The sequence below is a fragment of the Carcharhinus amblyrhynchos genome, chromosome 8 (assembly GCF_965287045.1).
Source record: "Carcharhinus amblyrhynchos chromosome 8, sCarAmb.v2.hapA, whole genome shotgun sequence".
In the NCBI taxonomy this organism is placed as follows: Eukaryota; Metazoa; Chordata; class Chondrichthyes; order Carcharhiniformes; family Carcharhinidae; genus Carcharhinus; species Carcharhinus amblyrhynchos.
Window position 1 is genome coordinate 97,354,697 of NC_137331.1, and position 14,915 is coordinate 97,369,611.

General features: G+C 44.7%; 1 protein-coding gene across 2 annotated transcripts in view; it reads left to right on the forward strand.

Annotated features, from left to right (window-relative positions):
- The first annotated feature begins 2,415 nt into the window (after window positions 1–2,415).
- Window positions 2,416–14,915, forward strand: part of rhpn1 (rhophilin, Rho GTPase binding protein 1) — a 90,543-nt gene continuing 78,043 nt past the window's right edge. Inside the window, exon 1 of one of the 2 annotated variants that reach the window (XM_080194546.1) lies at window positions 2,416–2,579. In XM_080194546.1, coding sequence (XP_080050672.1) covers window positions 2,526–2,579 — 54 coding nt within the window. In that variant the 5' untranslated portion in view covers window positions 2,416–2,525. Of the gene's footprint in view, window positions 2,580–2,978; window positions 3,005–14,915 lie in introns of those variants that run through there. The other variant, XM_080194547.1, reaches the window with a different exon arrangement.

Consider the following 14,915-nt stretch of genomic DNA (forward strand, 5'->3'; position numbering starts at 1 on the left):
ACTCCACCTGTATAGCTTTAATATTGCACTGGAATATTTGAACTCATGCTAAAGCTGTGTATGAAACTCATAGCCTTCTGACCCTGAGGCAAGAGTGCAATTTATGCACAGGAATGAGTAATGCTGGCATGATCATATTTATTTCCCATTCATAGCAATAAGGAAGTGACAGTTTGCCTTCTTGAACTACAGCTGACAAAGGCAGCTTTAGGACTATACAACCCAATCAAGGGTCCAAGCGGTTTCAGTCAATTTAGCTCTGGCATCATTGGTGAGTCCAAGTAGACTCAACATTTGCTCCAGTCTCCTCTATTTCTGCATTGTGTGTCCAAACGGATCCTTTTCATCTGCAGCAAGATCAAGATCAATACTGAGGGTAGTAAAATCTCCTGCTTGCATTTGTCAACCAACAAACAAATTACCAGATTTATTGAATTCAATTACAGAAACATGCCATGGAAATCAAAACACTGCAGTACAATAAATACTACCTGTCCTGTAGTTGATCTGCTGCTTGATGGCATCATAATACGGGTGGCATAGTGGTGAGCACTGTTGTCTCACAGCACCAGGGACGTGGGCTCAATTCTGGCCTCCACGCTGTCTACATAGAGTTTGCAAGATCTCACCATTTCTGAGTGCATCTTCTTTGGGTGCTCTGGTTTCCTCACACACCCCAAAGATGTGTGGGTTAGGTTAGTCAGCTGTACTAAATTGTCCCTTAGTATCAGAGGACTTGCAGGGCAAGTATGTAGAGTTATGGGAATAGGGCCCAGGTCAGGTTTTGGTCAGTGCAGACTCGATGGATCAAATGACTTCCTTCTGCACTTGTGGATTTTATAATTCTATAATAGGCTTAGAACATAAGAACATTAGGTATAGGAGCAGGAGTAGGCCTTTTGGCCTCTCTAGCCAATTCTGCCATTCAATATGATCACTGTTGATTTGATACAGCCTTAACCCTACTTTCCTCCTGTTGTCCCCCAACTCTCATCACCCTTGTTTCCTTGTAGATCAAAAATCCATCTAACTCAGCCTTGAATTTATTCAATGATTCAGCATCCACTGATCACTGGGAAAAAAAATTCCGAAGTTTCATGACCTTCAGGGAGATGAAATTCCTCCTGAACTACACCTTAAATGAGAAACCCCTCATTTTAAGATTTTCCCCTCGTTCTAGATCCACCTATGAGGGGAGATATCCTTTCAGTATCTATCCTGTAAAGCTCCTTCAGTAGTATATGTTTCATTCTTCCAAACTCCAATGAGTATAGGCTCATCTTGCTTGATCTTTCCTCATAAAACAACTAATTTATTTCAGAATCAAATTAATAAACCTTTTCAGAGCTGCCTGAAATGCAAAAAGAAACAGAGTTAATGTTTCAGGTTGATTATGTTAGTTTGGAGAGGGGCCTTCTTTTGTCCTTGCCCATCCATGCACCCCTTGCTTAAAACTTATTAAATCTCAAACAATTTCTCATTCTGATGAAAGCTAATCTATCTGAAATGTTAACTCTGACACCAACAGGTTTATTTGTAGCAAACGCCACTAGCTTTCGGAACTGGCTGTTCCTTCGTCAGGTGGGCATCTCCACATCATGGAATTGTCTGGCCATTTACGCCAGCAGTGAATTTTCTGGTCCCACTGCAGTGAACGTACACTTGGTTGAGTACCAAATTCTCCATCCTTGCTTGCAATGCCAGCAAATTCCAGCTTATGTCTCTGCCAACCTGCTGATTTTTTCAGCATTTTCTGTTTTTATTTCTTTGCCTCTCAAATTTCTTGTCATACCCTGCACGTTAGCTTTCTAATTTTCATGTACGAGAATGCCCAGATCCCTCTGCACCACAACATTTTGCAGTCTCTCCCTTGATAAATAATATTTATATTTTCTATTCTTCCTGCCAAAATGGACATCCTCACATTTCCCCACATTATATTCCATGTGCCAGATTTTTGCCCAACCTTTGCGTCTTCACCACAACTTGCTCCCCGACCCTGTCTAGAATACACTTGCAATGATTAGTTCCAGTGTATCAAACACCCAGGAACTCTTCAGGCGACAAATTCCCTTTAATTCTCTAAATCGATGATGTCACTCCCTGGCTCAGTGGGCGGGGAATTAGAGAGAAGCTCCGCCCACCTGCTCGAGACTGGAGTGCCCTTCAATCCCCGCCCACCCTTCCGTCCGATTGGTCAGCGGCTTCCTAGTTGTCGCGTTGCTAAGGGTAACGGAGGGCAGGATTGGCTGAGGCTGCTGTCTGTCAAACTGGTTTTGCCTCGGGAGGGGGGAGGTGAGAGACATCCGGGCGATCGGGTGGTGGGTCTCGAGTGGAGTTCAGGTCGTTTTCGGGGGAAGAGTGGCGGTTGGTGTCTGCGAGGTGGAAGGAAGGAAGAAAGGGAGGGAGGGAGTGAAAGAGATATCAGCGGGGAGGGAAGGAAGGCAGGCTTCACCGAGTTCGGGGGCTTTTAAACTACCGCCATTCGATCGTTTTATTCTGTAATTTAATCAGGCTGGAGTGGCATGACGGAGAGCGGAGCGGAGAGCGAGTTGCGAGGGAATGGCAGTGTTCGTAAGGTGAGGCTGTGTGGGTGGGGGCTGTGGGTGGTGGGGGGGAAAACAAGGCGGCGGGCTGTGTCTCCAGGGAGACAGACACCTGTCAGCCGGCCGGTGTGTGTGTATGGGCTTTCTCATAGGCACAGACTCCGACAGAGAATATATACCGCTTTGATTGAACATACAGGCAGAATGGAAAATGCCGAATATGCGCTGTTATCACTAACAATGCAGGGGGAGTGCAGCGTGTCGAATGTATGCTGTAACTAAACATGCAGTGAGTGTCACAGTATATATTTCAAAATACAGGCAAAGTGGAGCATGTTCTGTACTGTAAATATTGAAAATGGAGGGATTAAATGCAATAAGTGTCACTATATATACTTTAAAATACAGGGAGAGTGGAACTTGTATGGCATCAATTGAAAATGTACGGCATCAATGCAGTGAGTGTTACAATATGTACTTTTACTATTAAAATGCATGATGTGGAGATGGCCAGTGTTAGACTGGGTTGGGCACAGTTTGGAAATACAGGGAGAGTGGAACATATTCTCTACAGTAAACATTGAAAATGTAGGGAGTGTAACAATATACTAAAAAGTTTATTAAACTTTAAGTTTATTTATTAGTGTCACAAGTAAGCTTACACTAACACTGCAATAAAGTTACTGTGAAAATCCCCTAGTTGCAGTCTGGTGCCTGTTCGAGTACACTAACGTCAAATTTAGCATAGCCAATGCACCTAACCAGCATGTCTTTCAGATGTGCAGGAAATGCAGAGTATAATATGTATTTATGCAGGATGATATATATGGTAGTTTATGCACTGTATCATGTATACTAGCTTATGTTCATTATTAATGATGTATACTTTAATGCAGAATTTATACTAGAAATCATAACTAGTACAGGGAGAATATCTATAATATTGTGACACACCTTGCCAGAAATCTGGTACATAAGAACATAAGAAATAGGAGCAGGAGTAGGCCATCTGGCCCTTCGAGCCTGCCCCGCCATTCAATAAGATCATGGCTGATCTGTCGTGGCTCAGTTCCACTTTCCCGCCCTCTCCCCATAACCCTTAATCCCCTCTCTTATCAAAAACCCATCAACCCGCTTCTTAAAAATATTTAGCGAGGCAGCCTCCACCACTTCAACGGGCAGAGAATTCCAGAGATTCACCACCCTTTGAGTGAAGAAGTTCCTCCTCAACTCCGTTCTGAACCGCCCCCCCTTTATCTTGAGGCTGTGCCCCCTAGTCCTACTGTCTTTTTTGAGCGGGAAGAGTCTTTCCACCTCTATCCTATCCATCCCATTCATCATCTTATACGTCTCAATGAGATCTCCCCTCATTCTTCTAAACTCTAACGAGTACAAGCCTAGTTTATTCAGCCTCTCCTCATAGCTCAACCCCCTCAACTCCGGTATCAGCCTAGTAAACCTCCTCTGCACTCCCTCCAAGGCCAAAATATCCTTGCGCAGGTGCGGCGCCCAAAACTGCACACAGTACTCCAGCTGCGGCCTCACCAATGCCCTATACAGCTGCAGCAAGACCTCCCTACTTTTATATTCAATCCCCCTCGCTATGAAGGCCAGCATCCCATTCGCCTTCCTGACCACCTGCTGCACCTGCAGGCTGGCTATAATAATACCTAGTACTGTTTATTGCTGTGAGGGGAAGATGGTGACTTATGATGGCCACAGGGAATTGTCAGTAGATCTCCCCACAGGCCTTGTGTGGAATGAATTTCCCTATTGAGCAAGTAGAGGCTCACCAATAAGAAAGAAGCAACAGGTGTTTCTCTACCCGGACCTGCAGTCAAAGGTCCCCAGGGTTTGACTTGTGTATTGTAGCCATAGAAGCGGTGTTTTACTCACTGTGTTTATGAAAAAAAGGGTGTTGGTGATGGAAGACTTGCTTCAGTGAGATTATTACATAGGTGACGAAGAGTAAAATTAGTTTTTTTCTTCCCTCGGACAACCTTTATCACCAAGACTTGGAGTACTGTGAGCAAATTTGAGCACCACACTATAGGAAGGATATATTGGCCTTATCGGGAGTGCAGCTTAGGTTTACAAGAATGATACCTGGCTTTTAGGGGTTTAATTATAAAGAGAGATTACACAAAATAGACCTGATTTCTCTCGATTATTACAGTGACAAAGTGGTAATGTCACTGGGCTGTTAATCCAGAGATTCAAATTCCATCACAGCAGCTGGTGGAATTTAAATCCAATTAACAAATCTGGAATGTAATGGTGGCCATAACAACTATCATTGATTGTTGTAAAAACCCTCGGGTTCACTAATGTCCTTATCGGAAAGGAAATCTGCTGTCCTTATCTGGTCAGTCCCACATGCAACTCCAGATGCACAGCAATGTGATTGACCCTTTACTTCACCTTGAAATGGCCCAGTAAGCCACTAAGTTCAAGAGCAATTAAAGATAGATAGACAACATGAAAATAAGAAGAGTTTGTATGCAAAGGATTTTAGCTGTTGGATATACTCATGTAAATGTTGATCTCATGTAGAAGTGACTTTTGGCCTAAAAACACAATTTTTTTATATACATTGTATTAAAGTCAACCCTAGTTTTCCAAGGATCTTAAGATTTTGTGATGATTAATTAACTATGGTTCATTAATTTGAAGGTACACATGGGAACCTGTAGATTTTCGCTTGTTCTAGCAGCAATCTTCTAACCAATTGATAAAATATACCCGTCACCGTGCCTTCCAGAAAGATTAGCAAGTACACGGTTTAATCTAAACTGGAGAAAAAAGTGGCAGAATGGATGAACAAGCATCGTCAAAATGATGATATTCTCACCTGTGGAGCAGTCTAATCCAGTGCCCTCAGAGCAATGAAGAAAGATATTCCAGAATTCAAGTCTTGTTCCATGGGTGCACTAATTTCTTGAAGAGGCACAATTTTCTCCATCATAGGAAACAAATTGTGCAGCATCTTCCACCTTGTTGTCTAACGAGGGGCATGCACACGGTGGGTTGTGCGTGGGCTGCTCTCGGATGTTTCCAGAGTGGCCTAGTACTTTGTGTCATTGTGTGGGCTTAAAACTGGACCAGCAGATGGGCACCACAACAGCTCAGTGACTATCACTGCTAGCTGTGCAGATATATGGATTTGGGCCAGTGTCGGTGTGAGTTTGCGCATTCTCCCTGTGGTTGCGTGGGTTTCCTCCGGGTGCTCCGGTTTCCTCCCACACCCCAAAGATGTGCTCTTAGGCTGATTGGTGTAACAAATTGTCCCTAAATTATTCTCCCCTGAATCTGGTTTCCAATGGGGGTACCTTAAGCATAGACACGGGTCAAGGGAGGTGTAGGAAAAATGCTTTGTTAAGATGGCGGTGCGGGCTCGTTGGGTCGAAGGGCCTGTTTCCTGTGCTGTGTTCTTTGTTCGCTCAACGCTAAAATCATCAAAATCAAACATTTTGATGTTGATCTTGAGAAGGCCAACATTGGAAATATACATGGAACGTTGATGAACTTCATGCCAACAAACAGGACCATTACCAAGATTGTTGATGAACTTGCCCTTTTAAAAGTGATGAGAAAATGTGATTCACAATATTTTCAGCATGCAAAGTGGATTATTCAGCACAAAGTTGGTGGATGAGAAAACTTAGATGATGGTGATTGCAAGAAATGGATCAAAAAAGTGTAGAATTTACAACTAGGAAAAATAAAGAAAAATGTTTGGTCGTCTGGGATCAAATCCTAGCTTGTGACCTAAGATCAAGCAACACTGATATGGTAGTTATTCTCAGTGGTCTTTTGTGTTGTTCAGCCTCTGAATGTTTAAATATGCAAGCACTCTCACTAGCAGCACTGTGTCAATCATTGGGTAGTGGGTGGTGGATGCATGAATTGCGCTTGATTACAATGTTACTTCTGGAGTGGATGTTGAAGTCACTGCTGATGATAAAGTGGAGGAAGCTTTGTGATGTTTGACAACCAGGTTATTGGCTGAATTGTTCAAATGGTTCAGATGGTGATCTGATTAATTTGAAAGAATTTTAATGTGAAGTGGTGTAGTTAATTCTATGTATTTATTTTGTGGTGAAATATATATTGTTTATAATTTTATCAAATAAATGCTAAATATGAGTCCTTAAGTACTGATTTTCACTTTATTCCATTGCACAATCTTTTTGGATTTCATTTTGCACTCTAATCAAACAAACCCAGCATCCCCTCAAAAGTATTACCCCTGGAAAAGTCAGCCTGACCTTTTCCCTTAAAAAGTAGTCTCCAAAAATTTAACTTTAACGTGAAATACAAAGGATTTTGATTGTTTGGTCATGCAGTTATTGAAGCAGAAACCATTGAATTTCTTGTGTGAAAAATGATTCAGCATTTGAAGCAGTAGAAGAGCTATGTGGAGAGAGCACGTGGAGTTAAGATTGCATTGCTTCAGCAAAAAGACAGCAGACACAATGAGCTCCTAGTTTATAAATCTCTTATTTGTAGGTAATTAAAATACTGTGCAAAAGTGGATCTAAACTGGTAAGACATTATTAAGTTTTGGCTGTTTGAAAGCAGTTTACTTCTTGACTATCCCATGTGATACCCAGTTACATTAGCTGAATCCATGGTAATAAATGAAGTGCCAGCTAAAATTACAGTGTAGACAACTAATATTTGGTCTCCATTGATTGCAGCTCCTTATCTTTAGCTTTGCTGGAATGGTCTAATAAGCAGTATTAAGTAGTATCATGGGAGCACCTTCATTGAATTATGTTGACCAATATTGCAGATGTGGCTGAGGGCTATTATAAAAACATTTAGAAAGCCAAATGTCAAGGCGACCTGAGTTGAAGAATGGATTTAGTGGAGGTGGCTGGGAAGTTCAGAGATTCTGCAGATTTTGGCCAACCGTGTTATAATTAATTCATCTCACTGGGAGACACCTTCGTTCAACTCTCATTCCACCACCACACCCCTCCCCCCCCACCAAAAAATCCCAGTGGCACAAGTTAGACAGGCGGTGGACTAGGGAATTAATGACATGTTTTACATGTGATGCCTTGCTTTCCCCTACCCAGCATCTTGAAGGTTATCAGCTATTTTTCCATTTGTTCAGTGACATTTCGAGATTATTGATGGTCACTTACACTGAGAAACTGTTGATAAAATTTTTACTGATTTCTGTAGGATTTAAAATCCTGTCTCTGAGTATTCTTGTGGATAAAATATGCCTCTTATTCCACTTAATTCTCATAATGCTGAGATCGATCTCTGCATCCTGTGGGAAATTAGTTCTGTTTTTGAACTCTAATTAGAATAAAGTTGGAATAACAGCTGCTCAGAAGGAAGGCTATTGAAATTTTTTTTTATCTTGTTTACATAACTTATTTGAGGATTTTTTTTTAAAGAGAGTAATATCCATTGAGGTAATGCCTTCAGCATAAGCCTGTGAAGGTGTGTTGCGATAGAATAACTATCGAGCAGATGCTAACAGTAAGTTCCTGGAGAAAGTAAAATCAAATCTGCACTAAAATGATGGCACCAATGAAGGACTTACAGTTATGTATAAACTGGGATTGCTGTCCTTAGAAGTGAGAAGGATAGTGGGAGATTTATTCTTTCATGGGATCTGGGCGTCACTGGCAAGACTAGTATTTGTTACCCATCACCAATTGCCCTTGAGAATGTGGCAGTGAGCCAGCTTCTTTAACCACTACACTACTGTCCATATAGTGTATATACACCCATGGTGCTGTTAGGGAATTCTAGGATTTTGACCCAACGACAGTGATAACTGTGGTATAGTTCCAAGTCAGGGTGGTTTGTGGCTTGAAGGAGAATTTCCAGGTTTCCATATGTCTGCTACTTCTCTAGGTAGTTAAGCTCACAGGTTTGAAAAGTGCTGTCCAATGAATATTGGTCAGTCTTGTAGATAGTACACACTGCTACGCAGGGTGTCAGTGGGGAGGGAGTGACTGTTTAACGTGGTGGGTTAGGTGCCCGTCAAGTGGGCTACAATGTCCTGGATGATGTCGTACATAGTGAATTGATTCACACGAACACCTCAACAACATCCTGTGTCGAATAACTATGGTCTTGTGTGGTTTGAGCTGCAATCATTCTGGCAAGTGGAGCACATTCCATCGCATTTCAGATTTGTATCTTGTAAATGGTGGGCAGGCTTTGAAGAGTCAGGACCTTGGTCTCCAGTCCCTTTGGACCCCCTTGCCATTGGACCAAGGCCTTGCTCGGTCAAGCCCATGTGGTAGCCACCCTACATTAAAAGAACTTGTGCACAGGCATCTCCTATCCTTTGAAATGAAGTTCAAGACTTGGAATGTTGGGACCTTCGTGGACTATTGCAACAATGACAAACCGGAAGATCATATTGCTATCGTTACCTGGGAGCTCAGAATAACCATCTATGCAAGACCCGGTGAGCAGGGGAAGGCCAGGAACAAACTGCCAGTTACACTTTCTGGAAAGGTAAAACAGAAGATCGCTGCTTTCACAATGCTGATTTTGTTATTTAAAAATTGGCTGTCTCATCGACTTCCATTGCAAAATAAATTAATGTCTCATGACCCTTTGGCTCATTCAAACCCATAATCGATGCACTATAGTCCTCAGCATGTATGCACTAACACTGGAAGCTACAGATGAGTCCAAAGACTACTTTCACTCCAGCCTCGAACAATCCTTTGGTCCAAGTCCCAATGGTGACATGCTGATCTTACTTAGTGACTTCAGTGCCAGAGTTGGAAAGAACATGGACCTCCTGGGAAGTGTATTCAGCAGAGAAGGGGTAGAGAAATCCAACAGCAACAGTACCCTGCTTCTGACAAAATGCTTAGAACATGGTCTTGTCATAATCAACGCCTTGTTCTTTCAGAGAAGAGTGCTATACCTCATGGCAATATCCTTGCTCCCAGGCACCGGCACCTGCATCATCCAAGTGAGGGATCGCAAGGATCTGCGTGTCACCGGTGACATGACAGGATCCGATGATTGCTGGACTAATCCGTTCTGGAATCAACATCAATGTAGTCCCAAAGTAGTGATGGTAATAGAGACTCTGCCATAGGAAAATCAACAGTGAGGCATTCTAAGACACTGGTAGAGCCAAATGTAGTGACCCAGAGATGCAGAATGTCCCCAGTACCTGGTTTGCCCTCAAGACCTCTATAATCTGACGTGTGAAGAGATGCTTGGTCGCTCAACCAGGAAACAGCAGGACTGGTTCAATGAGAGCAACCAGAAAACCCAGAGCTGATGAGTAACAAGCGCAAGGTTTTGCAGAATCTGAAAGAGCAACCCAACCCAAAAGCAGCTTTGCAGACTGAAGGCTGAAGTCCAGCAAAAAACCCATGACCTAAAGAACAGATGATGGGTGGAAAAAACGTAGGAGATTTATCAGTTAGCCAACAACTTTGACACATGAAGTTTCTTCAGCTCAGTCAAGATCACCTAAGGCTCATTGCTAGCCAAAGACAGAGTTGCTCATTGAGAACCAAGTTAGTGCCCGTTGGAAGGACCACTTCAAAGACCATCTTAACAGAGACGCTGTCTTCAACGTGAGTGCCCTCAACGCCATCCTGCCTGACACCATCTCGACGCAACACCAATTTAGCACAATGTAGAACATGCCATATAACAGCTAAAGAGCAACAAGGCATCAGGAGTGGATTGAATCTCCATTGAAGCACCAAAACATGGCAGGGAAGCACTGTTGTGAATACATGACCTAATTTCTCTTTCTGGAAAGAGGAGAGCATGCCAGGAGATGTCAGGAGTTCCGTAATCATGACCATCTTCAAGCATAGGCCGACTGCAATAACTACAGAGGAATTTCACCCATAGGGAAGGTCATGCAAAAGTCCTCCTTAATCACTTTTTCTCCCTGCCTGAAGGGCTCCTCCCAGAGTCCAGTGCAGATTCTGTCCACCTAAAAGGCACAACAGACACAGATGTGATCTTCATTGCTCAGCAACTACAAGAGAAATGTAGGGAGTACAATCAACCCTTGTGCTTGGCTTTTTAACTGACACCTCAAAGATGTTCAACAGTGTCATGCTTGAGGGATTATGGAATGGTCATCCTTTGTTTTGTTGCCCCATCATTGTCACCATCCTGTGTTCCATGATGACATGCAGGCTGTAATCCAGACTAATGGATCCACCAGAAACTCTGTTCATGCTCCGATTGGAATTGAACAAGGCTGTGATGTCGCACCAACACTCTCTTCTCAATTTTCCTTGATTCAGTGCACCATCTCTCCTTCAACAAGTTCCCCCATTGGGGTGGAGCTAAACTACAGAACAAACAGGAATCTTTTCAACCTCTGCTGCCTGCAGACCAGATCCAAAGGTTGTTCCATCTGCTGTAATTTCACTACAACATGCAGACAATGTTTGTGACTGTGCACACTTGGAGGCCAAGCTCCAAACCATCATCAACCATCGTTGAGATGTTCACGAGCATAGGCCTTACACTAAACATATGTAAAACAAAGGTCCCCTCACCAATCTGCCCCCACTTCAGTACTGCTTCTCCCAGTCATCAAAATCCGTGACGAGGCCTTGGAGAATGTGGACCACTTTCCATATTTTGAAACCCTGGTGGCAACAAGGGCAGACATCAGTGAAGTTCAACACCTTTCAGTGTTTCAATGCAGCTCTTGGTCCTCTGAAGAAGAGTATTTGAAGAGTAGGACATCAGATCCAGCACCATGCTCATGGTCTAAAGTAGTGCTGCTTTCGCAAAATCCTGAAAATCCATTGACGTGATAGTTGCATAACATAAGAACATAAGAACATAAGAAATAGGAGCAGGAGTAGGCCATCTAGCCCTTCGAGCCTGCCCCGCCATTCAATAAGATCATGGCTGATCTGTCGTGGCTCAGTTCCACTTTCCCGCCCTCTCCCCATAACCCTTAATCCCTTCTCTTATCAAAAACCCATCAACCCGCTTCTTAAAAATATTTAGCGAGGCAGCCTCCACCACTTCAACGGGCAGAGAATTCCAGAGATTCACCACCCTTTGAGTGAAGAAGTTCCTCCTCAACTCCGTTCTAAACCGCCTCCCCTTTATCTTGAGGCTGTGCCCCCTAGTCCTACTGTCTTTTTTGAGTGGGAAGAGTCTCTCCACCTCTATCCTATCCATCCCATTCATCATCTTATACGTCTCAATGAGATCTCCCCTCATTCTTCTAAACTCTAACGAGTACAAGCCTAGTTTATTCAGCCTCTCCTCATAGCTCAATCCCCTCAACTCCGGTATCAGCCTAGTAAACCTCCTCTGCACTCCCTCCAGGGCCAAAATATCCTTGCGCAGGTGCGGCGCCCAAAACTGCACACAGTACTCCAGCTGCGGCCTCACCAATGCCCTATACAGCTGCAGCAAGACCTCCCTACTTTTATATTCAATCCCCCTCGCTATGAAGGCCAGCATCCCATTCGCCTTCCTGACCACCTGCTGCACCTGCAAGCTGGGTTTTTGCGACTCATGCACAAGGACCCCGAGGTCCCTCTGCACCGTCGCCTGCTGCAGTTTTTCGCCACGTAAGTAATAGTCCTTCCTACCATTCTTCCTACCAAAGTGGACCACCTCACACTTGCCAACATTAAATTCCATTTGCCATTTCCTGGCCCATTCGCCCAGCCTATCTAGATCCTTCTGCAGACTCTCCACACCCTCCGCACAATTTGCCGTTCCCCCAATCTTGGTGTCATCAGCAAATTTCGACACCCTGCACTCGGTTCCCTCCTCCAGATCATCTATATAAATGGTAAATAGCTGAGGCCCCAGCACCGACCCCTGGGGCACCCCACTAGTCACCATCCGCCAATCCGAATAGCACCCATTGACCCCCACTCTCTGCCTCCTATTTGACAACCAATCCTCTATCCACGCTAACACCCTACCCCCAACTCCATGTCCCCTGACCTTCTGCAATAACCTCTTGTGAGGTACCTTGTCAAACGCCTTCTGAAAATCCAGAAAGACCACATCCACCGGCTCTCCTCTATCCACTGCCCTAGACACATCCTCATAGAACTCCAGTAAATTTGTCAGACACGACTTCCCTTTAATGAAACCGTGTTGCGTCCGCCCTATCAAGCAATTCCCTTCAAGATGCCTCGCAATTTCCTGCTTAATGACGGATTCTAACATTTTACCTACCACAGACGTTAAACTAACCGGCCTATAATTCCCCGCCTTTTGCCTGGCACCCTTCTTAAACAACGGCGTAACATTAGCCGTTTTCCAATCTTCCGGCACTTCCCCGGAATCCAGCGACGTCTGGAAAATAACCACTAAGGCATCCACTATCACCTCCGCCATTTCTTTCAGAACCCTCGGATGCATTCCATCCGGTCCTGGGGACTTGTCCACAATCAGCCCCTCCAGTCTGTCGAGCACCACCTCTCTAGTAACAGTAATGTCATTAAGACCCTCCATTCCTACCACCTTTCCATCGCTAACACCCGGCAAATTATTCACGTCCTCCTCCGTGAAGACAGAAACAAAAAAGTTATTCAAGACCTTCGCCATATCCCCATCCCCTACCACTAGCTCCCCTTTCTCATCCTCTAAAGGACCAACGTTCACCCTAGCCAGCCTCTTCCTTTTTATATATTTATAAAAACTCTTGCTATCCTTTTTTATATTAAGTGCTAGCCCAGCCTCATAGCTTCTCCTACCCTCCTTTATCAACTTCTTTGTCAATCTTTGACATTTAAACCTTTCCCAATCCTCTTCTCGCCCACTGCTCTTAGCTACTCTAAATTCCTCCGCTTTTAATTTAACACTTTCCTTCACCTCCTTCGTTATCCACGGCTTATTACCTCTCTTCCTACTGTCCTTTTTAACCATCGGAATAAATTTCTGCTGAGCACCAAGAAAGATCTCCTTAAAGATCCTCCACTGCTCCTCAGCAGACCTACCTTCCAACACATTCCCCCAGTCCACATTCGCCAATTCTTCTCTCATCCTACCATACTCCCCTCTATTCAAACAAAGGACGCGTGTCCGGGAACCCACTTTCTCCTCCTCCATCTGCACCAGAAACTCCACCATACAATGATCACTCTCTCCAAGAGGATCCTTCACCGCAAGGTCCCTAATTCTACCCGCCTCATTACATAGCACCAGATCCAAGATAGCTTGCTCCCTCGTCGGCTCCAACACACACTGTTCAAGGAAATTATCCCGGCAGCATTCCAAGAACTCCTCCTCGAGCCCACCGCGTCCAACATGGGTCGACCAATCAATATGCAGATTGAAATCTCCCATAACTACTGCCGTCCCATTCCTGCACGCCGCACTTATTTGCGTGTTAACAGCCCGCCCCACCTCCAGATCATTATTCGGGGGCCTATAGACGACACCCACCAGCGTCTTCCTCCCTTTGCTGTTCCTAATCTCCACCCACAACGATTCCACGTTCTGCTCTTTGGCTCCGATATCATCCCTTGCTACCACCTTGATACTATCCTTAATCAGCAGAGCTACGCCACCCCCTCTTTCCTCCTGCCTATCCTTCCTAAACACTTGATAGCCCTGTACATTCATCTCCCAGTCCCTGTCACCTTGCAGCCACGTCTCTGTAATGGCCACCAGATCGTATCCATTTGTGTCGATCTGCGCCACCAGCTCATCCACTTTATTCCGAATGCTTCGTGCATTCAGATAAAGCGCTTTCATCCCAGCCTTCACCTGGACCCTATTTGCCGTAACGCCACCAATTGGGACATCCTCGGTCTCTTCCCTTACCTGTACCCTATCCTTAACTTTAGACCTCGTAGCGTCACCTACCCTCGCACCCTCCCCCCCCCTAATTAGTTTAAAGCCCTGTCTACAGTCCTCTTTACTCGATTCGCCAACACTCTGGTCCCAGCACGATTCAGACCAACCCCATCCCGCCCGAACAAGTCCCACCTACCCCAATACTGGTGCCAATGCCCCATAAATTCGAACCCATTCCTCCCACACCAATCCCTGAGCCACCCATTCACTTCCTTTATCCTGTCAACCCTACGCCCGTCTGCACTCAGTTCAGGCAGTAGCCCAGAGACGACCACCTTGTCGGTTCTACTTTTTAATTCCATTCCCAGCTTCTCATACTCCCTCCGCAGATCCTCAGTCCGCACTTTGCCTACGTCGCCGGCACCCACATGTACCACAACGACCGGGTTCTCACCCTCCCACTCCAGGTTCCTCTGCAGCCCAGCTGTGACATCCTGTACCCGAGCACCAGGCAGACAACACACCCTTCTGTGCACTTTGTCATTGTGACAAAGGACAGTGTCAATACTCTTCACCCCACTATCTCCAATCACTACTACGTTCCTTTTCCCCTTC